General features: G+C 43.5%; 1 protein-coding gene across 1 annotated transcript in view; it reads right to left on the bottom strand.

The window, feature by feature from the left end:
• LOC134300125 (NACHT, LRR and PYD domains-containing protein 3-like) overlaps positions 1 to 23,635 on the bottom strand; it is a 78,034-nt gene that overhangs the window by 36,938 nt on the left and 17,461 nt on the right. Inside the window, exons 6-11 of the mRNA XM_062984791.1 lie at positions 23,042 to 23,215; positions 18,316 to 18,489; positions 16,284 to 16,457; positions 14,512 to 14,685; positions 14,089 to 14,265; positions 3,857 to 3,965 (exon numbers count right to left, since the gene is read on the bottom strand). Coding sequence (XP_062840861.1) covers positions 3,857 to 3,965; positions 14,089 to 14,265; positions 14,512 to 14,685; positions 16,284 to 16,457; positions 18,316 to 18,489; positions 23,042 to 23,215 — 982 coding nt within the window. The remainder of the gene's footprint in view (positions 1 to 3,856; positions 3,966 to 14,088; positions 14,266 to 14,511; positions 14,686 to 16,283; positions 16,458 to 18,315; positions 18,490 to 23,041; positions 23,216 to 23,635) is intronic.

Below are 23,635 nucleotides of genomic sequence, written 5' to 3'. Positions count from 1 at the left end.
GTGATGATGTGTGTTACAGAACGGTGTTGTGTACCTTAGTACAGGGTGTGTAGTGATGTGTGTTACAGAACGGTGTTGTGTACCTTAGTACAGGGTGTGTAGTGATGTGTTACAGAATGGTGTTGTGTACCTTAGTACAGGGTGTGTAGTGATGTGTGTTACAGAACGGTGTTGTGTACCTTAGTACAGGGTGTGTAGTGATGTGTTACAGAACGGTGTTGTGTACCTCAGTACAGGGTGTATAGTGATGTTGTGTGTTACAGAACGGTGTTGTGTACCTCAGTACAGGGTGTATAGTGATGTTGTGTGTTACAGAACGGTGTTGTGTACCTCAGCACAGGGTGTATAGTGATGTGTTACAGAACGGTGTTGTGTACCTCAGTACAGGGTGTGTAGTGATGTTGTGTGTTACAGAACGGTGTTGTGTACCCCAGTACAGGGTGTGTAGTGATGTGAATTACAAAACAGTGTTGTGTACCTCAGTACAGGGTGTGTGGTGATGTTGTGCGTTACAGAACAGTGTTGTGTACCTCAGTACAGGGTGTGTAGTGATGTGTGTTACAGAACGGTGTTGTGTACCTCAGTACAGGGTGTGTAGTGATGTGTGTTACAGAATGGTGTTGTGTACCTCAGTACAGGGTGTGTAATGATGATGTGTGTTAAAGAACGGTGTTGTGTACCTTAGTACAGGGTGTGTAGTGATGATGTGTGTTACAGAACGGTGTTGTGTACCATAGTACATTGTGTGTAGTGATGATGTGTGTTACAGAACCGTGTTGTGTACCTCAGTACAGGGTGTGTAGTGATGATGTGTGTTACAGAACAGTGTTGTGTACCTCAGTACAGGGTGTGTAGTGATGATGTGTGTTACAGAACGGTGTTGTGTACCTCAGTACAGGGTGTGTAGTGATGATGTGTGTTACAGAACCGTGTTGTGTACCTCAGTACAGGGTGTGTAGTGATGATGTGTGTTACAGAACGGTGTTGTGTACCTTAGTACAGGGTGTGTAGTGATGTGTGTTACAGAAAGGTGTTGTGTACCTCAGTACAGGGTGTGTGGTGATGTGTGTTACAGAACTGTTGTGTACCTCAATCCAGGGTGTGTAGTGATGTGTTACAGAACTGTTGTGTACCTCAGTACAGGGTGTGTAGTTATGTTTTGTGTTACAGAACCGTGTTGTGTACCTCAGTACAGGGTGTGTAGTGATGTTGTGTGTTACAGAACCGTGTTGTGTACCTTAGTACAGGGTGTGTAGTGATGTGTGTTACAGAACATTGTCGTGTACCTCAGCACAGGGTGTGTAGTGATGTGTTACAGAACGGTGTTGTTTACCTCAGTACAGGGTGTGTAGTGATGTTGTGTGTTACAGAACGGTGTTGTGTACCCCAGTACAGGGTGTGTAGTGATGTGTATCACAGAACAGTGTTGTGTACCTCAGTACAGGGTGTGTAGTGATGTTGTGCGTTACAGAACAGTGTTGTGTACCTCAGTACAGGGTGTGTAGTGATGTGTTACAGAACGGTGTTGTGTACCTCAGTACAGAGTGTGTAGTGATGTATTACAGAACGGTGTTGTGTACCTCAGTACAGGGTGTATAGTGATGTTGTGTGTTACAGAACGGTGTTGTGTACCTCAGTACAGGGTGTGTAGTGATGTGTGTTACAGAAGGCTGTTGTGTACCTCAGTACAGGGTGTGTAATGATGATGTGTGTTACAGAACGGTGTTGTGTACCTTAGTACAGGGTGTGTAGTGATGATGTGTGTTACAGAACGGTGTTGTGTACCTTAGTACATTGTGTGTAGTGATGATGTGTGTTACAGAACCGTGTTGTGTACCTCAGTACAGGGTGTGTAGTGATGATGTGTGTTACAGAACGGTGTTGTGTACCTTAGTACAGGGTGTGTAGTGATGTGTGTTACAGAACGGTGTTGTGTACCTTAGTACAGGGTGTGTAGTGATGTGTTACAGAACGGTGTTGTGTACCTTAGTACAGGGTGTGTAGTGATGTGTGTTACAGAACGGTGTTGTGTACCTTAGTACAGGGTGTGTAGTGATGTGTTACAGAACGGTGTTGTGTACCTCAGTACAGGGTGTATAGTGATGTTGTGTGTTACAGAACGGTGTTGTGTACCTCAGTACAGGGTGTGTAGTGATGTTGTGCGTTACAGAACAGTGTTGTGTACCTCAGTACAGGGTGTGTAGTGATGTGTTACAGAACAGTGTTGTGTACCTCAGTACAGGGTGTATAGTGATGTTGTGTGTTACAGAACGGTGTTGTGTACCTTAGTACATTGTGTGTAGTGATGATGTGTGTTACAGAACAGTGTTGTGTACCTCAGTACAGGGTGTGTAGTGATGATGTGTGTTACAGAACAGTGTTGTGTACCTCAGTACAGGGTGTGTAGTGATGATGTGTGTTACAGAACGGTGTTGTGTACCTTAGTACATTGTGTGTAGTGATGACGTGTGTTACAGAACCGTGTTGTGTACCTCAGTACAGGGTGTGTAGTGATGATGTGTGTTACAGAACGGTGTTGTGTACCTTAGTACAGGGTGTGTAGTGATGTGTGTTACAGAACGGTGTTGTGTACCTTAGTACAGGGTGTGTAGTGATGTGTTACAGAACGGTGTTGTGTACCTCAGTACAGGGTGTATAGTGATGTTGTGTGTTACAGAACGGTGTTGTGTACCTCAGTACAGGGTGTGTAGTGATGTTGTGTGTTACAGAACGGTGTTGTGTACCTCAGTACAGGGTGTGTAGTGATGTGTTACAGAACGGTGTTGTGTAGCGCAGTACAGGGTGTATAGTGATGTTGTGTGTTACAGAAAGGTGTTGTGTACCTCAGTACAGGGTGTGTAGTGATGTTGTGCGTTACAGAACAGTGTTGTGTACCTCAGTACAGGGTGTGTAGTGATGTGTTACAGAACGGTGTTGTGTACCTCAGTACAGGGTGTGTAGTGATGATGTGTGTTACAGAACCGTGTTGTGTACCTCAGTACAGGGTGTGTAGTGATGATGTGTGTTACAGAACAGTGTTGTGTACCTCAGTACAGGGTGTGTAGTGATGATGTGTGTTACAGAACGGTGTTGTGTACCTCAGTACAGGGTGTGTAGTGATGATGTGTGTTACAGAACCGTGTTGTGTACCTCAGTACAGGGTGTGTAGTGATGATGTGTGTTACAGAACGGTGTTGTGTACCTTAGTACAGGGTGTGTAGTGATGTGTGTTACAGAACGGTGTTGTGTACCTTAGTACATGGTGTGTAGTGATGTGTTACAGAAAGGTGTTGTGTACCTCAGTACAGGGTGTGTAGTGATGTTGTGCGTTACAGAACAGTGTTGTGTACCTCAGTACAGGGTGTGTAGTGATGTGTTACAGAACGGTGTTGTGTACCTCAGTACAGGGTGTATAGTGATGTTGTGTGTTACAGAACGGTGTTGTGTACCTTAGTACATTGTGTGTAGTGATGATGTGTGTTACAGAACCGTGTTGTGTACCTCAGTACAGGGTGTGTAGTGATGATGTGTGTTACAGAACAGTGTTGTGTACCTCAGTACAGGGTGTGTAGTGATGATGTGTGTTACAGAACGGTGTTGTGTACCTCAGTACAGGGTGTGTAGTGATGATGTGTGTTACAGAACCGTGTTGTGTACCTCAGTACAGGGTGTGTAGTGATGATGTGTGTTACAGAACGGTGTTGTGTACCTTAGTACAGGGTGTGTAGTGATGTGTGTTACAGAACGGTGTTGTGTACCTTAGTACAGGGTGTGTAGTGATGTGTGTTACAGAACGGTGTTGTGTACCTTAGTACAGGGTGTGTAGTGATGTGTGTTACAGAACGGTGTTGTGTACCTTAGTACATGGTATGCTGTGCTCCTGTAGGCAGTTCAGAACTGTTCGTTTTCTTGATTTTACGTAGTTCTTTTCAGCGTCGCTGATGGAATGTCCGATTCTGATCTCACTAATAAAGACAGATATCACACAATTAAACATATTTCAATAAAATACTACTAACTACAGTGGGGTCAAAAAGTATTTAGTCAGCCACTGATTGTGCAGGTTCTCCTACTTAGAAAGATGAGAGAGGTCTGTAATTTTCATCATAGGTACACTTCAACTATGAGAGACAAAATGAGAAAAAAAATCTAGGAAATCACATTGTAGGATTTTTAAACAATTTATTTGTAAATTGTGGTTGAAAATAAGTATTTGGTCAATAACAAAAGTTCAACTCAATACTTTGTAACATAACCTTTGTTGGCAATGACAGAGGTGAAACGTTTCCTGTAAGTCTTCACCAGGTTTGCACACACTGTAGCTGGTACTTTGGCCCATTCCTCCATGCAGATCTCCTCTAGAGCAGTGATGTTTTGGGGCTGTCGCTGGGCAACACAGACTTTCAACTCCCTCCACAAATTTTCTATGGGGTTGCGGTCTGGAGACTGGCTAGGCCACTCCAGGACCTTGAAATGCTTTTTACGGAGCCACTCCTTCGTTGCCCGAGCGGTGTGTTTGGGATCATTGTCATGCTGGAAGACCCAGCCACGTTCCATCTTCAATGCTCTCACTGATGGAAGGAGGTTTTGGCTTAAAATCTCACGATACATGGCCCCGTTCATTCTTCCCTTAACACGGATCAGTCGTCCTGTCCCCTCTGCAGAAAAACAGCCCCAAAGCATGATGTTTCCACCCCCATGCTTCACTGTAGGTATGGTGCAACTCAGCATTCTTCTTCCTCCACACACGACGAGTTGAGTTTTTACCAAAAAGTTCCATTTTGGTTTCATCTGACCACATGATGTTCTCCCAATCCTCTTCTGGATCATCCATATGCTCTCTGGCAAACTTCAGACGGGCCTGGACATGTACTGGCTTAAGCAGGGGGACACGCCTGGCACTGCAGGATTTGAGTCCCTCTCGGCGTAGTGTGTTACTGATGGTAGCCTTTGTTACTTTGGTCCCAGCTCTCTGCAGGTCATTCATCAGGTCCCTCCGTGTAGTTCTGGGATTTTTGCTCACCGTTCTCATGATCATTTTGACCCCACGGGATGAGATCTTGACCCCAAGGGAGATTATCAATGGTCTTGTATGTCTTCCATTTTCTTACAATTGCTCCCACAGTTGATTTATTCACACCAACCTGCTTGCCTATTGTAGATTCACTCTTCCCAGCCTGGTGCAGGTCTACAATTTTCTTCCTGATGTCCTTCGACAGCTCTTTGGTCTTGGCCATGGTTGAGTTTGGAGTCTGACTGTTTGAGGCTGTGGACAGGTGTTTTTTATACAGATAACGAGGTCAAACAGGTGCCACTAATACAGGTAACGAGTGGAGGATAGAAGAGCTTCTTAAAGAAGAAGTTACAGGTCTGTAAGATTTTACTTATTTTCCACCATAATTTACAAATAAATTCCTTAAAAATCCTACAATGTGATTTCCTGGATTTTTTTTCTCATTTTGTCTCTCATAGTTGAAGTGTAGCTATGATGAAAATTACAGACCTCTCTCATCTTTCTAAGTAGGAGAACTTGCACAATCAGTTGCTGACTAAATACTTTTTGACCCCACTGTATACTTCTAATAATACTACTAACTATACTACTAATAACACTACTAATAATACTACTTAAGTAATACTTTACTAATATTTTCCATTGTCTGTTGTACTTTCATTTTAGTGACAGTGCTTTTCAGCGCCTCTAGTGTCACTGTATTATTACTGCAAGAGCACCATCAGTTGAAATTACATTTAGGGATATGTTACAAACTCTGTTTCTAAGACAACACTTTTGCATCGCTCTTATCGCAGCCAAAAGTATGGGGACAGCCCTGTTATTTCTGAAGGTAACTGTTTCTGACACAGCCATTACTAATAGATGTATTAAAATCAATGTTATTAAATAAATCATATGCTTGCAAACTCGTGGCTTCATTGTGGTTTCATTTAGCGTTGTAGAACGTTCTAAAATGTCGTTAGATTTGCGGCAGTGCCTCCTAATTCATCCTTAGTCATAATGATTAACTACAACTGGTGACTGCTCTGTGCCCATATAAACCAGGTTTGTTTGGCCAGACCCCATAAAAAGATCAAGATGCTATTATTAGGGTGCCTGCGGTAGCTGGTGAACGTCTCTTGGGTTCCCGGCGAAGCAGGCATTACAGAGCTCAGCAAACGAAGGCCTGAAATAATAAGTCTTCCAATTAGGGCTGATCACCCGCAGCTGTGGGCTGGCTTATTTATATCTAAGTATCGCTTACGCCTGCGTAGTGCAGCGGTGAACGCGACCGGCTCATGTCTAGGCGACTGGGGTTCGCGTCCCAGTGTTTGTTATTCTTTCTATTTCTTTAGTTTTTCAGTTTTGTTGCCTGCGGCGCCCAGCGGCATCGATCGGGGTTCTCCCGAGTCGTTTTTGGTTTCATTTGCCTGGTATTTGTTTTTGTTGTTTAAAAAATAAAATCATTTATTTTTTTAAATCTGCATTTGAGTCCTCCTTTCTCCCACGTAACAGAAAGGTGTGACCAAAAAATGGACTCAGCAGATTCCCCACCCGTCACAGACGTGTTACGCCACCAGGGGGTCGCGTTGGGTAGACATGAGATGGCTCCTAATCAGTTGGCACAGCGGGTGGCGGAGCTGACCCAGCGGGTGCCAACTACCGAACCCAGCTCTAATTCCGCAGTCCACTCTCCCGCCCACACTGGAGAGTTTGCTATCCGCGACACTCCCATTCCTCCTCCCGAAAGGTTTTCGGGAGAGGCCAAGAGCTGTCGCAGATTTCTCCTTCAATGCTCACTAGCGTTCGAGTTGCAACCCTCTTGGTACCCCACCAAGCGTTCAAAGGTTGCATATATTATTTCCCTTCTTACTGGAAGGGCTTTAGAATGGGCCACTGCCCTCTGGGAGCAAAATGCCCCCGAATGCTCTTCTGAAGGCAAGGTTAAGGAAGCTCTTAAAGAAACCTTCTTTCATCCTACAGGGGGTCGCGAGGCAAGCCCTCGGCTACTAGAGCTTACCCAAGGGGGGCGCTCGGTAGCAGACTACGTCATAGAGTTCCGAACGCTAGCTGCTGAGTGTGGGTGGGATGAGGGGGCCCTTACGGCCATTTTTCATCATGGTTTAGGAGGTAAGGTTAAGGACGTGCTGGCCACTAGGGACCTTCCTACCACCCTTAAGGCCTTTTACAAACTGGCCACATCCATTGATACCCGTCTCCGTCAGCGAGCGTGGGAACGGTGTACCTGTCCCCCGTTCACCCGTTCGCAGGGTCCTCCCAGACCACCTCCGCCCGACCTGGATCCTGAACTCATGCAATTGGGGTCAACACAGGCTGACGCTCCGTTGGCATCGGGTTCGTCCCCTCGACCCAGGCAACCATTAAACGAGTAGGCCGCTCTCGAGCCAGGGAGTCGAGAGAAGGACGATTTAACATCCCTGGTCAGGGCCTATTTCTACAGGCCTGGTTGTCTTGGGGTTCAGGAGACACAAACCTAAAGGTTTGTGTTGATTCAGGCGCGGTGGAGAATTTTATTGATATCAACTTGGTACGCAGGCTGGGGATAGAGGTCCAACCGCTAATAATACCGGTCTCGGTCCATGCTGTGGATGGCCGAGCTGTAGCAGGCAGCCCGATTACCCAACAGACGAAACCTCTCACGTTACGTCTGCAAAACCACGAGGAACGGATCACCTTCCTAGTGACTCACGTTCCTCACCTCCAGGTGGTTTTGGGGTATTCGTGGTTGCAAAGACACAAACCCCAGATCGACTGGGCCTCTGGATCAGTCTTCATTTGGGGAACGCGGTGTCGAGATTCATGCTTGTTGCAGGCCGGGACGACTCTCAATTTGTCTGAACCTAAGATGGAGACCCTGGATTTGGCCACAGTTCCTCCTGTGTACCATGACCTACGGGAGGTTTTTAGCAAGTCCAGGGCGCAGAACTTGCCCCCCCACAGACCATTCGACTGCGCCATCAACTTGTTGCCTGGCACTACCCCTCCTAGAGTGCGCCTTTTCTCGCTCTCTGGTCCGGAGAAGGTGGCCATGGAGGAGTATGTGTGCGAGGCACTTAAACAAGGGTTCATCCGTCCTTCTTCCTCCCCGGCCGGGGCGGGGTTCTTTTTTGTTGGTGAGAAGGACGGTAGTTTGCGCCCGTGTCGATTATCGCGGTCTGAATGCCATTACGATCAAGGATCGGTACCCGCTGCCGGCCACGGCTTTTGAAGCCCTTCAGTGAGCATCAGTGTTTACAAAGCTCGATTTACGCAGCGTGTACAATCTGATCCGGATCAGGCATGGGGATGAGTGGAAGACTGCGTCATTACGCCCACTGGCTACCATGAATATCTGGTGATGCCCTTTGGGTTAATGAATGCCCCCGCAGTCTTCCAGCGTTTCATCAATGAGGTCCTACGGGAGACTCTTGATAAGTTTGTCTATGTTTATTTAGATGATATCCTTATTTTTAGCCGATCCATCGACGAACATATAGGGCATGTCCAACGAGTCCTCCAGCTTCTGCTCGATCACCATCTTTTCGTCAAGCTGGAGAAGTCCGTCTTTCACTCCCCCACGGTTTCGTTCCTGGGGTTCATCGTGTCTCAGGGCGCCCTTCGCATGGACCTGGCTAAAGTTGAATCGGTGAAGAATTGGCCAACTCCAAGTTCTGTTCGCCAAATGCAAAGGTTTTTGGGCTTTGCTAACTTTTTTAGGCGATTTATTCAGAACTTTAGCACAGTCGCTGCTCCGTTGACAGCCCTTACTGGTAAGGGTCCTTTCAAGTGGACGGTGCAGGCCCAACAAGCCTTTGACCGGCTCAAAGCTCTCTTAAAAACTGCTCCTGTCTTGCAGTTACCCGACCCAGAGGAACCCTTCGTGGTCAAGGTTGATGCCTCTGAGGTTGGAGTTGGGGCTGTTTTGTCCCAGAGAGTGGGGCCAGAAAAGAAGTTGCATCCTTGTTCTTTCTTTTCGCACTACCTGACTCCAGCTGAGCGAAATTACCCGGTTGGAGACAGGGAACTTCTGGTTATTAAGTTGGCATTAGACGAGTGGCGACTCTGGCTCGAGGGAGCTAGACATCCACTCCTTGTCTGGACTGACCACAAGAACTTGTCGTTCATCCAGCAAGTGAAAAGGATGAATTCTCGTCAGGCTCGATGGTTATTATTTTTTGGAAGGTTCCATTTTACACTGTCATATAAACCGGGATACAAGAATGGTAAACCAAATGCCCTGTCTAGACAGTGGGAACCAACCAGACTGGAGACCGAGCCTGATCCCGTGATTCCCTCGACCCCGTTTTAGCGCCGTATTTCTAAGTATCACTTACGCCTGCGTAGTGCAGCGGTGAACGAGACCGGCTCGCACCTAGACAACTGGGGTTCGCGTCCCAGTGTTTGTTATTCTTTCTATTTCTTTAGTTTTTCAGTTTTGTTGCCTGCGGCGCCCAGCGGCATCAGTCGGGGTTCTCCCGAGTCGTTTTTGGTTTCTTTTAATTTGTGTTTGTTTTTGGTGTTTAAAAAATAAAATATATATATTTTTTTTAAATCTGCATTTGAGTCCTCCTTTCTCCCACATAACATGTGTGTGTAATGTGTGCATGTGTGTGTAATGTGTACATGTGTGTGTAATGTGTACATGTGTGTGTAATGTGAGCATGTGTGTGTAATGTGTGCGTGTGTGTGTAATGTGAGCATGTGTGTGTAATGTGTGCATGTGTGTGTAATGTGTGCATGTGTGTGTAATGTGTACATGTGTGTGTAATGTGTACATGTGTGTGTAATGTGAGCATGTGTGTGTAATGTGTACATGTGTGTGTAATGTGAGCATGTGTGTGTAATGTGAGTATGTGTGTGTAATGTGAGCATGTGTGTGTAATGTGTACATGTGTGTGTAATGTGAGCATGTGTGTGTAATGTGTACATGTGTGTGTAATGTGAGCATGTGTGTGTAATGTGAGCATGTGTGTGTAATGTGTACATGTGTGTGTAATGTGAGAATGTGTGTGTAATGTGTACATGTGTGTGTAATGTGTGCATGTGTGTGTAATGTGAGCATGTGTGTGTAATGTGAGCATGTGTGTGTAATGTGTGCATGTGTGTGTAATGTGTGCATGTGTGTGTAATGTGTACATGTGTGTGTAATGTGTGCATGTGTGTGTAATGTGTACATGTGTGTGTAATGTGAGCATGTGTGTGTAATGTGTACATGTGTGTGTAATGTGTGCATGTGTGTGTAATGTGTGCATGTGTGTGTAATGTGAGCATGTGTGTGTAATGTGTACATGTGTGTGTAATGTGTACATGTGTGTGTAATGTGTACAGGTGTGTGTAATGTGTACATGTGTGTGTAAAGTGTGCATGTGTGTGTAATGTGTGCATGTGTGTGTAATGTGAGCATGTGTGTGTAATGTGAGCATGTGTGTGTAATGTGTGCATGTGTGTGTAATGTGTGCATGTGTGTGTAATGTGAGCATGTGTGTGTAATGTGTGCATGTGTGTGTAATGTGTACATGTGTGTGTAATGTGAGCATGTGTGTGTAATGTGTACATGTGTGTGTAATGTGTGCATGTGTGTGTAATGTGTACATGTGTGTGTAATGTGTGCATGTGTGTGTAATGTGTGCATGTGTGTGTAATGTGTGCATGTGTGTGTAATGTGTGCATGTGTGTGTAATGTGAGCATGTGTGTGTAATGTGAGCATGTGTGTGTAATGTGTGCATGTGTGTGTAATGTGTACATGTGTGTGTAATGTGAGCATGTGTGTGTAATGTGAGCATGTGTGTGTAATGTGTGCATGTGTGTGTAATGTGTGCATGTGTGTGTAATGTGTACATGTGTGTGTAATGTGAGCATGTGTGTGTAATGTGTACATGTGTGTGTAATGTGTACATGTGTGTGTAAAGTGTGCATGTGTGTGTAATGTGTACATGTGTGTGTAATGTGTACATGTGTGTGTAATGTGAGCATGTGTGTGTGATGTGTACATGTGTGTGTAATGTGAGCATGTGTGTGTAATGTGAGCATGTGTGTGTAATGTGTACATGTGTGTGTAATGTGTACATGTGTGTGTAATGTGTGCATGTGTGTGTAATGTGAGCATGTGTGTGTAATGTGAGCATGTGTGTGTAATGTGTACATGTGTGTGTAATGTGTACATGTGTGTGTAATGTGAGCATGTGTGTGTAATGTGAGCATGTGTGTGTAATGTGAGCATGTGTGTGTAATGTGAGCATGTGTGTGTAATGTGTACATGTGTGTGTAATGTGAGCATGTGTGTGTAATGTGTACATGTGTGTGTAATGTGTACATGTGTGTGTAATGTGAGCATGTGTGTGTAATGTGTACATGTGTGTGTAATGTGTGCATGTGTGTGTAATGTGTGCATGTGTGTGTAATGTGTACATGTGTGTGTAATGTGTGCATGTGTGTGTTGTGTGTGTGTAATGTGTGTGTAATGTGAGCATGTGTGTGTAATGTGAGTATGTGTGTGTAATGTGTACATGTGTGTGTAATGTGTACATGTGTGTGTAATGTGTACATGTGTGTGTAATGTGAGTATGTGTGTGTAATGTGAGCATGTGTGTGTAATGTGAGCATGTGTGTGTAATGTGTACATGTGTGTGTAATGTGAGCATGTGTGTGTAATGTGTGCATGTGTGTGTTGTGTGTGTGTAATGTGTGTGTAATGTGTGCATGTGTGTGTAATGTGTGCATGTGTGTGTAATGTGTGCATGTGTGTGTTGTGTGTACATGTGTGTGTAATGTGAGCATGTGTGTGTAATGTGAGCATGTGTGTGTAATGTGAGCATGTGTGTGTAATGTGTACATGTGTGTGTAATGTGAGCATGTGTGTGTAATGTGTACATGTGTGTGTAATGTGTACATGTGTGTGTAATGTGAGCATGTGTGTGTAGTGTGAGCATGTGTGTGTAATGTGTACATGTGTGTGTAATGTGTACATGTGTGTGTAATGTGTACATGTGTGTGTAATGTGTACATGTGTGTGTAATGTGTACATGTGTGTGTAATGTGTGCATGTGTGTGTAATGTGAGCATGTGTGTGTAATGTGTGCATGTGTGTGTAATGTGTACATGTGTGTGTAATGTGAGCATGTGTGTGTAATGTGAGCATGTGTGTGTAATGTGAGTATGTGTGTGTAATGTGAGCATGTGTGTGTAATGTGTGCATGTGTGTGTAATGTGTACATGTGTGTGTAATTTGAGCGTGTGTGTGTAATGTGTGCATGTGTGTGTAATGTGTACATGTGTGTGTAATGTGTACATGTGTGTGTAATGTGAGCATGTGTGTGTAATGTGTACATGTGTGTGTAATGTGTACATGTGTGTGTAATGTGTACATGTGTGTGTAATGTGAGCATGTGTGTGTAATGTGAGCATGTGTGTGTTGTGTGTGTGTAATGTGTGTGTAATGTGTGCATGTGTGTGTAATGTGTGCATGTGTGTGTAATGTGTGCATGTGTGTGTTGTGTGTGTGTAATGTGTGTGTAATGTGTACATGTGTGTGTAATGTGTGCATGTGTGTGCATGTGTGTGTAATGTGTGCATGTGTGTGTAATGTGTGTGTGTAATGTGTGTGTAATGTGTACATGTGTGTGTAATGTGTGCATGTGTGTACATGTGTGTGTAATGTGTGCATGTGTGTGTTGTGTGTGTGTAATGTGTGTGTAATGTGTACATGTGTGTGTAATGTGTACATGTGTGTGTAATGTGTGCATGTGTGTGTTGTGTGTGTGTAATGTGTGTGTAATGTGTACATGTGTGTGTAATGTGTGCATGTGTGTGTTGTGTGTGTGTAATGTGTGTGTAATGTGTGCATGTGTGTGTTGTGTGTGTGTAATGTGTGTGTAATGTGAGCATGTGTGTGTAATGTGTGCATGTGTGTGTAATGTGTGCATGTGTGTGTTGTGTGTGTGTAATGTGTGTGTAATGTGTACATGTGTGTGTAATGTGTGCATGTGTGTGCATGTGTGTGTAATGTGTGCATGTGTGTGTAGTGTGTGTAATGTGTGTGTAGTGTGTGTAATGTGTGTGTAATGTGTACATGTGTGTGTAATGTGTGCATGTGTGTGTTGTGTGTGTGTAATGTGTGTGTAATGTGTACATGTGTGTGTAATGTGTGCATGTGTGTGTTGTGTGTGTGTAATGTGTGTGTAATGTGTACATGTGTGTGTAATGTGTGCATGTGTGTGCATGTGTGTGTAATGTGTGCATGTGTGTGTAGTGTGTGTAATGTGTGTGTAGTGTGTGTAATGTGTGTGTAATGTGTACATGTGTGTGTAATGTGTGCATGTGTGTGTTGTGTGTGTGTAATGTGTGTGTAATGTGTACATGTGTGTGTAATGTGTGCATGTGTGTGTAGTGTGTGTAATGTGTGTGTAGTGTGTGTAATGTGTGTGTAATGTGTACATGTGTGTGTAATGTGTGCATGTGTGTGTTGTGTGTGTGTAATGTGTGTGTAATGTGTACATGTGTGTGTAATGTGTGCATGTGTGTGTTGTGTGTGTGTAATGTGTGTGTAATGTGTACATGTGTGTGTAATGTGTGCATGTGTGTGCATGTGTGTGTAATGTGTGCATGTGTGTGTAGTGTGTGTAATGTGTGTGTAGTGTGTGTAATGTGTGTGTAATGTGTACATGTGTGTGTAATGTGTGCATGTGTGTGTTGTGTGTGTGTAATGTGTGTGTAATGTGTACATGTGTGTGTAATGTGTGCATGTGTGTGTAGTGTGTGTAATGTGTGTGTAGTGTGTGTAATGTGTGTGTAATGTGTACATGTGTGTGTAATGTGTGCATGTGTGTGTTGTGTGTGTGTAATGTGTGTGTAATGTGTACATGTGTGTGTAATGTGTGCATGTGTGTGTTGTGTGTGTGTAATGTGTGTGTAATGTGTACATGTGTGTGTAATGTGTGCATGTGTGTGCATGTGTGTGTAATGTGTGCATGTGTGTGTAGTGTGTGTAATGTGTGTGTAGTGTGTGTAATGTGTGTGTAATGTGTGTGTAATGTGTACATGTGTGTGTAATGTGTGCATGTGTGTGTGTGTGTATAAATCAACAGTAACTCACTGTAGTTCCTTCAGGTTACGTTGTGGATCCACCTCTAGATCTTTGAGCAGTTTTACTCCTGATTCTCCTGGATTATTGTGGCTCAGTTGCAGTTCTCTCAGACGTGATGATGGATTTGATTTCAGAGCTGAAGCCAGAGCAGTAAAACCTTCATCTGTAATACTGCAGTAATTTAACCTGCAGAAGAAAATCATTTAATAAAAATCATCATCTTCTCCCACCTCCTACTCCATCTCCATTCAGATCCACAACCAGACAACATCACTGAGAAATCATCTTAATCATGAAGTGATGACGTGTTTTATCACTTATTGTGTTATTGTGTGTGGAAACACGAGTAAAATATCAAACTCCTCCACACATCATCAACAGTTTCTGTAGGAATGATCTTCTGTATCTACAGTGTGAAAGTGAAGATCTCACCACAGTATCTCCAGTGTACAGTGTGGATTCTCCAGTCCAGCAGAGAGCAGCTTCACTCCTGAATCCTTCAGTTTATTCTGATTCAGGTTCAGATGTTTCAGACTGGAGGAGTTTAAACTGAGAACTGAGGACAGAACTTCACAACTTTCCTCTGTTAGATCACATAGACACAACCTGGAGAGAAATAATCAGATCAATCAGAGAAATGAAAGACGTCACCCTGCAGCAGTAGGTGGAGTCCAAGTAGCAGATCTGATAATATTACCCAGACTGCATTGCAGATGAAAGTGAAAGCAGCTGAATTGATGATGCTGAATCAGTAATCCTTCCAACATGAGTGTAAAATGTGATTTCAGACTTAAAGTGGATTCCACATTTTAAAGGCTTTCAGAGTTGAAATGCTGAATCTTCAGTAGATCTTTGTTAGCTGGTAGATCATTTAGCAACAATCCCACTAAAACATCTACACATTCAAAACCAAAAACCCTCCCAAACACCAACCAATGGAAGCTGGGATTTCAGTTCTAGTTTAATTAATGGTGCTTAACTAATTAATCATGAGAGAAGAGGAGGAATTCGATTATCTGCTGTTTCTCTAGTGTTTTTGTTTGTTTGTTTACAGTCTTAGCTTAGCTTGTTAACAGAGAACAGAACAAATGAGGCTAATCACCACCACACTCCTAATGTTTGGTACGGTGGTGCAGCTAGTACTGCATCATTTGTAGTTATTGTGATGTGAACACTGAATTTTGATGTAAACTCATTATGGCTGAACAATTCATTAAGGGTGGAAATCAAATAATAATGTTCAATTTGTATGTTAATTTTAACTGTAACACTTTTAAATATCTACAATTAACACAAATAATAAAATAAATATATAAGCTTGACAGCCTCCATATTTTTTTATCTTCCCACACAAACCACATGAACACGACCGATTCAGGTAAACGAGTTTGATCTCAGGGAAACCTTCTGCTCGACGTGCATTTAAAAGCAGCATCTGTCCAGGGTGTCTCTCCAACTGGTGCCTCTTTTTACCCACTACACCCCCGACCAGGATGAACTGGTTAGTGTTTGTTTATTAGGATTTTTAACGTCATGTTTTACACACTTTGGTTACTTTCATGACAGGAACGGTCGTTCTGGTGAACGTATGAACACATTGATGAAAAACTAGTTACACGAGATTCATCAGTTCACAAGATCAATGTCAAAAACAGTTAAGGACAATTTAGTGTCTCCACTTTACCTCTCTTCCATGTTTTTGGACTGTGGGAGGAAACCGGAGCTCCTGGAGGAAACCCACGCAGACACAGGGAGAACATGCAAACTCCACACAGAAAGGACCCGGAGGAAACCCCACCTGGGGATCGAACCCTGGATCTTCTTGCTGTGAGGCGACAGTGCTACCCACCCAACTGGTTAATGTAACTGAGTCAGTGAGTCACGATGTAAAAAACTTTGTGTTCATGAAGAACCTAATTTAGTTCCACAAATTAATTTCAGAGCATTAAACTGCCAGCTTTTCAGAGCTAGCATGCTAAGTCAGAGCTAACATGCTAAATCAGAGCTAACATGCTAAGTTTAGGATCTAATCTCAGGTAAGTTAGTGAGCTACAGTAAAGAAACAATCATGATAGGATGTGATGATGTATGAAGACTCCAAAGAGTCACAAACAAACCATCTACCAATGTTTAGCTTTTAATAAAATGATGCTTCAGAGTAAAACAGATCTTCTGTATCTAGAGTGTGAAAGTGAAGATCTTACTCCAGTATCTCCAGTGTACAGTGTGGATTCTCCAGTCCAGCAGAGAGCAGCTTCACTCCTGAATCCTTCAGTTTATTGTACCTCAGGTCCAGATGTTTCAGACTGGAGGAGTTTAAACTGAGAACTGAGGACAGAACTTCACAACTTTCCTCTGTTAGAGAACATAGACACAACCTGGAGAGAAATAATCAGATCAATCAGAGAAATGAAAGACGTCACCCTGCAGCAGTAGGTGGAATCTAAGTAGCAGATCTGATAATATTACCCAGACTGCATTGCAGATGAAAGTAAAAGCAGCTGAATTGATGATGCTAAATCAGTAATCCTTCCAACATGAGTGTAAAATGTGATTTCAGACTTAAAGTGGATTCCACATTTTAAAGGCTTTCAGAGTTGAAATGCTGAATCTTCAGTAGATCTTTGTTAGCTGGTAGATCATTTAGCAACAATCCCACTAAAACATCTACACATTCAAAACCAAAAACCCTCCCAAACACCAACCAATGGAAGCTGCTTTATAATCACACAGGAGTTTTCATAGTGCTGTTCAAACTCCAGATATACCAGGACGGTGGGTGGAGCAGCTGGTAGAGTGAGTACTGCACTGTAACACAGCTCCTGAGCTCCTAGCTTCAGTTATCATTTTAGATTTTTGTCTGTGAAGAGTTTTTTATGTTCTCCCAATGGTTCCCTGCATTTTAATCTTATTTCTGCATTTCAGTTTTTCTTTCTGCTTTTTTTTCTCTGAACACAAAAACACTCAGAGGGTAATATAGCTTCTCTAAGTATTAGGGTGCCTGCAGTAGCTGGTGAACTTACCCGGGGTTCCCAGCAAAGCAGGCATTACAGAACATCTAAAACACAGGCCTCAAATAGGTGGCCTTGTAATTAAGGCTGACGACCTGCAGCTGCAGCTGGCTTATTTAAGCCTGCGCAGTGCAGCAGCGGGCATCGCACATTTGTTTTTTGTTTCTGGCATGACAGCGGTGTCCACTCACTTTACAGGGCTAGACGGTTACCCCAGGCGGCTTGTAGGTCGGTTGGGTGTGTAGGCTGAAAGGCCGAGGTAAAATAGTTCCTTGATTTTGCTTCTGACAGAGAAAGTGCGGTGCGATTCCGTCCAGCCCTCACGCTGGTATTGTTTTGACGTTACCCGCTAGCATTCTCCTGTAGCAACCGCAGGTGGCTAGCGACGGCCATTTTACTGGTTAAACCGGTTTTTGTATTAACTCGAGGTTAAGCAGTTTGCTAAATCCGGGGTGGCGAAGCTGGGTTACGCTTCTCTTTTTTCTATCTATTACAGGTCGGCTCTCCCCAACGCCAACCAGTCCCGTCTAGTGGCGAGACGCGCTTTGTGTCTTCCGGGTCTTTATATTCGGGCGACCGGGGTTCTCGTCTCGGCTTTTGTGGGGTTTTTTTTCATTTTCCTTTTTCAGCTTCAGCTGCCTGCAGTGTTCAGCAGTGTCAATCGGGGTTCTCACGATTCGTTTTTTTGTTCTCTGTTTTGACTTTTCTGTTTTCTGTTCTGTCTTTTGTTTTTTGTCTTTTGATTTAACATTAATAAATATTAATTTTATCTGCATTTTTGAGTCCTCCTCCTTTCCACATAATACTAAGTGGCTCCTGGTGTGAGTTATTGCATCTAAAAAGAGAGAGTGTGTGTGTGTGTGTGCACATGAAAGAAGACACTCCCTGCTTTCAGGTGGTGTGGGGGGTCTTAAGGGAAAAGATAATTCTTCACCAAAAGGCACCACATGACCCCCTGTGTAGTCAGAAGCTGAAGTCGGACACATTTAACATTTATGATGATGTAACATAAACTGAGTTGTGATGTAAACACTTTTTCCAACATGGCCGACCAATTCATCAAGTGTAGATATCAGATAATAATGTTTAATATGTGTGTTAATTCTAACAGTAAGTCAGGTGAACGAGTTTCACCTCACAGAAACCTACTGCCCAACTGCACTTAACATCAGTCTTCAGTCTACAAAGATCTTCTGTATCTACAGTGTGAAAGTGAAGATCTTACCACAGTATCTCCAGTTTACAGTGTGGATTCTCCAGTCCAGCAGAGAGCAGCTTCACTCCTGAATCCTTCAGTTCATTGTTATTCAGGTTCAGATGTTTCAGACTGGAGGAGTTTAAACTGAGAACTGAGGACAGAACTTCACAACTTTCCTCTGTTAGAGAACAACCAGCAAACCTGGAGAGAAATAATCAGATCAGACTACATTGTAGATAAAAGTGAAAGCAGTTAAACTGATGAATCAACCAATAGCAGGACTGCTCAACTGTACTGATTTACAAAGGGGCGGAGCTTCACATTTCTACACAGTCCAAGTGCTAACTATAGCCATGTAGCGACTGAGAATTAATACAACGTTACCCGCTGATTATAAATGACAAATTTATTTCTGTCTCCATCCTGAAACATAGATGAGTGACTGTGTGTGTGTGTGTGTGTGTGTGTGTGTGTGTGTGTGTGTGTGTGTGTGACACCAGGGTGTGTTCCTACTTCCATGGAAGTGTTTTAGAGTAGCACTGGATCCACCATGGTCCTGACCAGTATGAAGTGGTCAGATAAATTCACTCCATGCTAACATCCTCAGATCTCAGCAAAAGTAAACCAGTGTACTTTACTGCTGCACCACCTGAGCGCCCCTTCATACTAACATGAGAGTCTTTATGTACAAAGATCGTCTATTATTAATGTATTTCTCTCTTTATTACTAAACTTCACCAGTTTATTATTTCAAAGAAATAATAAAAGGAAATTTTGTCATACACTACTCAAAAAGTTCGGGATATTTGGCTTTCAGATGAAATTTCAGGATGAAGCTAAAATGCACTCTGACCTTTACAGGTGAACTTAATGTGACCTTCTCTAAACTTTTGAATGTCCAACTGTTCAATGTTTCAGTACTTTCTGCACAACTTGCTGTTCTCTAACAAGGAGCTTATGTGCTTAATAAAATTCCCTGTAACAATATAGGGGGTTGTGAGAGCATAAAACTGCTCTGTTGTCGGCACATCCTGCTCTCTGAAACTGATGCACTCAGCTGAATACACACACACAAAAAAAAAATTGGCAAAACGACAGCTCAGCAGAAAATTGATTAGATCAGTCAGAGACCAGAGGTATGTGTCACTTCACGAGCAAAGGGCATTTTGTCAAAAGTATAAAAACTGATCGAACGCACAATACGGGGTCTGTGCTTCAACTTCCCGCTAGGGGTGAAGACTCAGAACGCTGCAGCCTGAGAGCCTGGGGAGAGCTGATTTCTTTGCAACTTTTCAATAAACCTCTTAATTATAAAATGAGTTGACCTGATCAATTATCTAGAAAAGATTCATTATTTACAACACTTAACGGCAAAATTCACAACAGCAAGAGATACAAAGAGACTGGAAGAGTCACAGAAAGGCATAGGAGTGGACATCCTTTGGTCACATCCCACACTGATGACCGCTTCATTGTGAACAGTCGACCTGCAAGGGTACCTGACCACACCACCCAGCACAGGCATCATTTACGGGAGCATTTACGCTGGACGAGGGACCATTCGTCATCTGTCTCGGGTATTCCTGTGATTTACGGCGTGGCCCCTGGGCCTAGGAGCTACCCATCGATGTTCCAGCGAGGAGTGGACTTTAGTGTTTTAAGTGAGGTCCCATGATCCAAGGTCTTGCCCACTTTTGTTCAGACCTCATCTGCTCAATGTCGTCAGCTAAACCTGGCCCTGTTCAACTGCCGCTCCATGTCTGATAAAGCCGTCCTCCTTAACGACCTCATCGGACATCATCACCTGGACCTGCTCTTCCTGACTGAAACCTGGCAATCACAAGGCGATTTCTTTCATCTAAATGCGGCCAACCCACCTGGCTTTAAATATCTTTGTGCACCTAGGCTGAGTGGTCGTGGTGGGGGTCTAGCCGTCTTTTTTAGCAGTAAAATAAAAATAACTATGTGTAAGATGCAGGAAACTGCTCACTTTGAGTACATGGCTCTCAGGATCATGGGCCCTTGTCCAACTGTTGTGTTGTTAGTTTACCGTCCTCCTAGCAGTTCCATCTCCGATTTCCTACTTGAACTTGGTGAGGTCCTAACCACTGTCAGTTCTCTGTCAAAGTCATTGGTCGTCCTTGGTGATTTTAATATTCATATTGACTCTGTATCTCCTGGTTCTACTGGTTTTTTGTCACTCTTAAACTGCTTTGACTTGTATCAACATGTGGATTTTTCAACTCATAAACATGGTCACATTTTAGACTTGATCTGCTCCTCAGCGGGAACTATCACTAATGCATCAGGTCATGATATTGGAATATCCGATCATCTGTTTATTACATCATGTATTTCACTACACACTGCTAACCCCCCATCTAAGACCCTTCTCTCTTACCGTAATATCTCCTCTGTTGATCCGTTAGCTTTCTCCTCTGTCCTGGAATCCTCCAGTTTACCTCTTATTACCTCACTACGCGACATTGATGAGGCCATCTCTGTTTACAATCAGTCTATGGCCGATACCCTTAACACCCTTGCTCCAGTTATAACTCGGTCTGTGCCCTCCTCGCATTCCTCACCCTGGTTTACTGCAGAACTTCGTGGTTTAAAAACAGCTGGTAGGCGTCTTGAACGTCTTTATAGGAAAAAAGGCTTATATGTTCACCATCAAGCTTATCTGGATCATCTGGTCAGATATAAAGAGGCTTTAAACAATGCTCACACTACCTACTACACTTCTACAATTACAAAGGCAGGCCTGGATCCCAAGCGACTCTTTACTACTGTGAATAAACTTTTGCGTCCCCCCTCAGACTCCCTGGCTCCATCATCGGATTTATGTAATGCATTTCTTAACTTTTTCAGGGACAAAGTGTCCAACATTTACCAGGAAATACTGAATGATCAGACATGTAAATCACTGCTGTCATCTCCAATCTCTTTCGGTACTTCCTCTTCCCTGCTCACTTTCTCGTCTTTTGCATCTGTCAATCCTGTTTGCGTCACTAGAATTATAACAGGCTCCAAGACCACTACCTCACTCCTTGATCCTGCCCCTACAGTTCTTCTCAAGCAAGTTATTTCTTCTCTTTTGCCCTCTATTTGTCACCTCGTCAACCTTTCTCTCGAATCTGGTTATGTTCCGGTAGCTCTGAAAACTTCTGTTGTTACCCCCATAATTAAAAATCCTGATTTAGATAGCTCCATATTAAGTAGCCGTGAACATGAATTCTAACATTCTTTTTGACACCTTTCAATCTGGTTTTCGTGCCCGTCATAGCACAGAGACTGCACTCTTGTGTGTACTCAACAACCTTCTTCTTTCCTCTGACAAAGGTTTTGCTTCTCTCCTTTTACTCCTTGATCTTACTGCTGCTTTTGACACGGTTAACCATGAAATTCTCATAACCCGGCTCTCTGACATTGGTTTTTCCGGCATAGTTTTGACTTGGTTTAAATCTTATCTATCTGATAGGCATCACTTTGTTGGCATAGGTAAACACACATCTGACGTTGCTCCTGTTAAGCAGGGTGTCCCCCAGGGCTCAGTATTGGGACCGTTGCTGTTTCTTATTTACATCCTGCCCCTTGGTGATATTTTCCGTCACCATGACGACCTGCAGCTGCAGCTGGCTTATTTAAGCCTGCGCAGTGCAGCAGCGGGCATCGCACATTTGTTTTTTGTTTCTGGCATGACAGCGGTGTCCACTCACTTTACAGGGCTAGACGGTTACCCCAGGCGGCTTGTAGGTCGGTTGGGTGTGTAGGCTGAAAGGCCGAGGTAAAATAGTTCCTTGATTTTGCTTCTGACAGAGAAAGTGCGGTGCGATTCCGTCCAGCCCTCACGCTGGTATTGTTTTGACGTTACCCGCTAGCATTCTCCTGTAGCAACCGCAGGTGGCTAGCGACGGCCATTTTACTGGTTAAACCGGTTTTTGTATTAACTCGAGGTTAAGCAGTTTGCTAAATCCGGGGTGGCGAAGCTGGGTTACGCTTCTCTTTTTTCTATCTATTACAGGTCGGCTCTCCCCAACGCCAACCAGTCCCGTCTAGTGGCGAGACGCGCTTTGTGTCTTCCGGGTCTTTATATTCGGGCGACCGGGGTTCTCGTCTCGGCTTTTGTGGTTTTTTTTTTCATTTTCCTTTTTCAGCTTCAGCTGCCTGCAGTGTTCAGCAGTGTCAATCGGGGTTCTCACGATTCGTTTTTTTGTTCTCTGTTTTGACTTTTCTGTTTTCTGTTCTGTCTTTTGTTTTTTGTCTTTTGATTTAACATTAATAAATATTAATTTTATCTGCATTTTTGAGTCCTCCTCCTTTCCACATAATACTAAGTGGCTCCTGGTGTGAGTTATTGCATCTAAAAAGAGAGAGTGTGTGTGTGTGTGTGTACATGAAAGAAGACACTCCCTGCTTTCAGGTGGTGTGGGGGGTCTTAAGGGAAAAGATAATTCTTCACCAAAAGGCACCACATGACCCCCTGTGTAGTCAGACGCTGAAGTCGGACACATTTAACATTTATGATGATGTAACATAAACTGAATTGTGATGTAAACACTTTTTCCAACATGGCCGACCAATTCATCAAGTGTAGATATTAGATAATAATGTTTAATATGTGTGTTAATTCTAACAGTAAGTCAGGTGAACGAGTTTCACCTCACAGAAACCTGCTGCCCAACTGCACTTAACATCAGTCTTCAGTCTACAAAGATCTTCTGTATCTACAGTGTGAAAGTGAAGATCTTACCACAGTATCTCCAGTTTACAGTGTGGATTCTCCAGTCCAGCAGAGAGCAGCTTCACTCCTGAATCCTTCAGTTCATTGTTACTCAGGTCCAGATGTTTCAGACTGGAGGAGTTTAAACTGAGAACTGAGGACAGAACTTCACAACTTTCCTCTGTTAGAGAACAACCAGCAAACCTGGAGAGAAATAATCAGATCAGACTACATTGTAGATAAAAGTGAAAGCAGTTAAACTGATGAATCAACCAATAGCAGGACTGCTCAACTGTACTGATTTACAAAGGGGCGGAGCTTCACATTTCTACACAGTCCAAGTGCTAACTATAGCCATGTAGCGACTGAGAATTAATACAACGTTACCCGCTGATTATAAATGATAAATTTATTTCTGTCTCCATCCTGAAACATAGATGAGTGACTGTGTGTGTGTGTGTGTGTGTGTGTGTGTGTGTGTGTGTGACACCAGGGTGTGTTCCTACTTCCATGGAAGTGTTTTAGAGTAGCAATGGATCCACCATGGTCCTGACCAGTATGAAGTGGTCAGATAAATTCACTCCATGCTAACATCCTCAGATCTCAGCAAAAGTAAACCAGTGT

This window comes from Trichomycterus rosablanca, chromosome 2, assembly GCF_030014385.1.
Source record: "Trichomycterus rosablanca isolate fTriRos1 chromosome 2, fTriRos1.hap1, whole genome shotgun sequence".
In the NCBI taxonomy this organism is placed as follows: Eukaryota; Metazoa; Chordata; class Actinopteri; order Siluriformes; family Trichomycteridae; genus Trichomycterus; species Trichomycterus rosablanca.
Note: the sequence above shows the minus strand (reverse complement) of the source record. Positions and strands in the feature narration are given on the sequence as shown.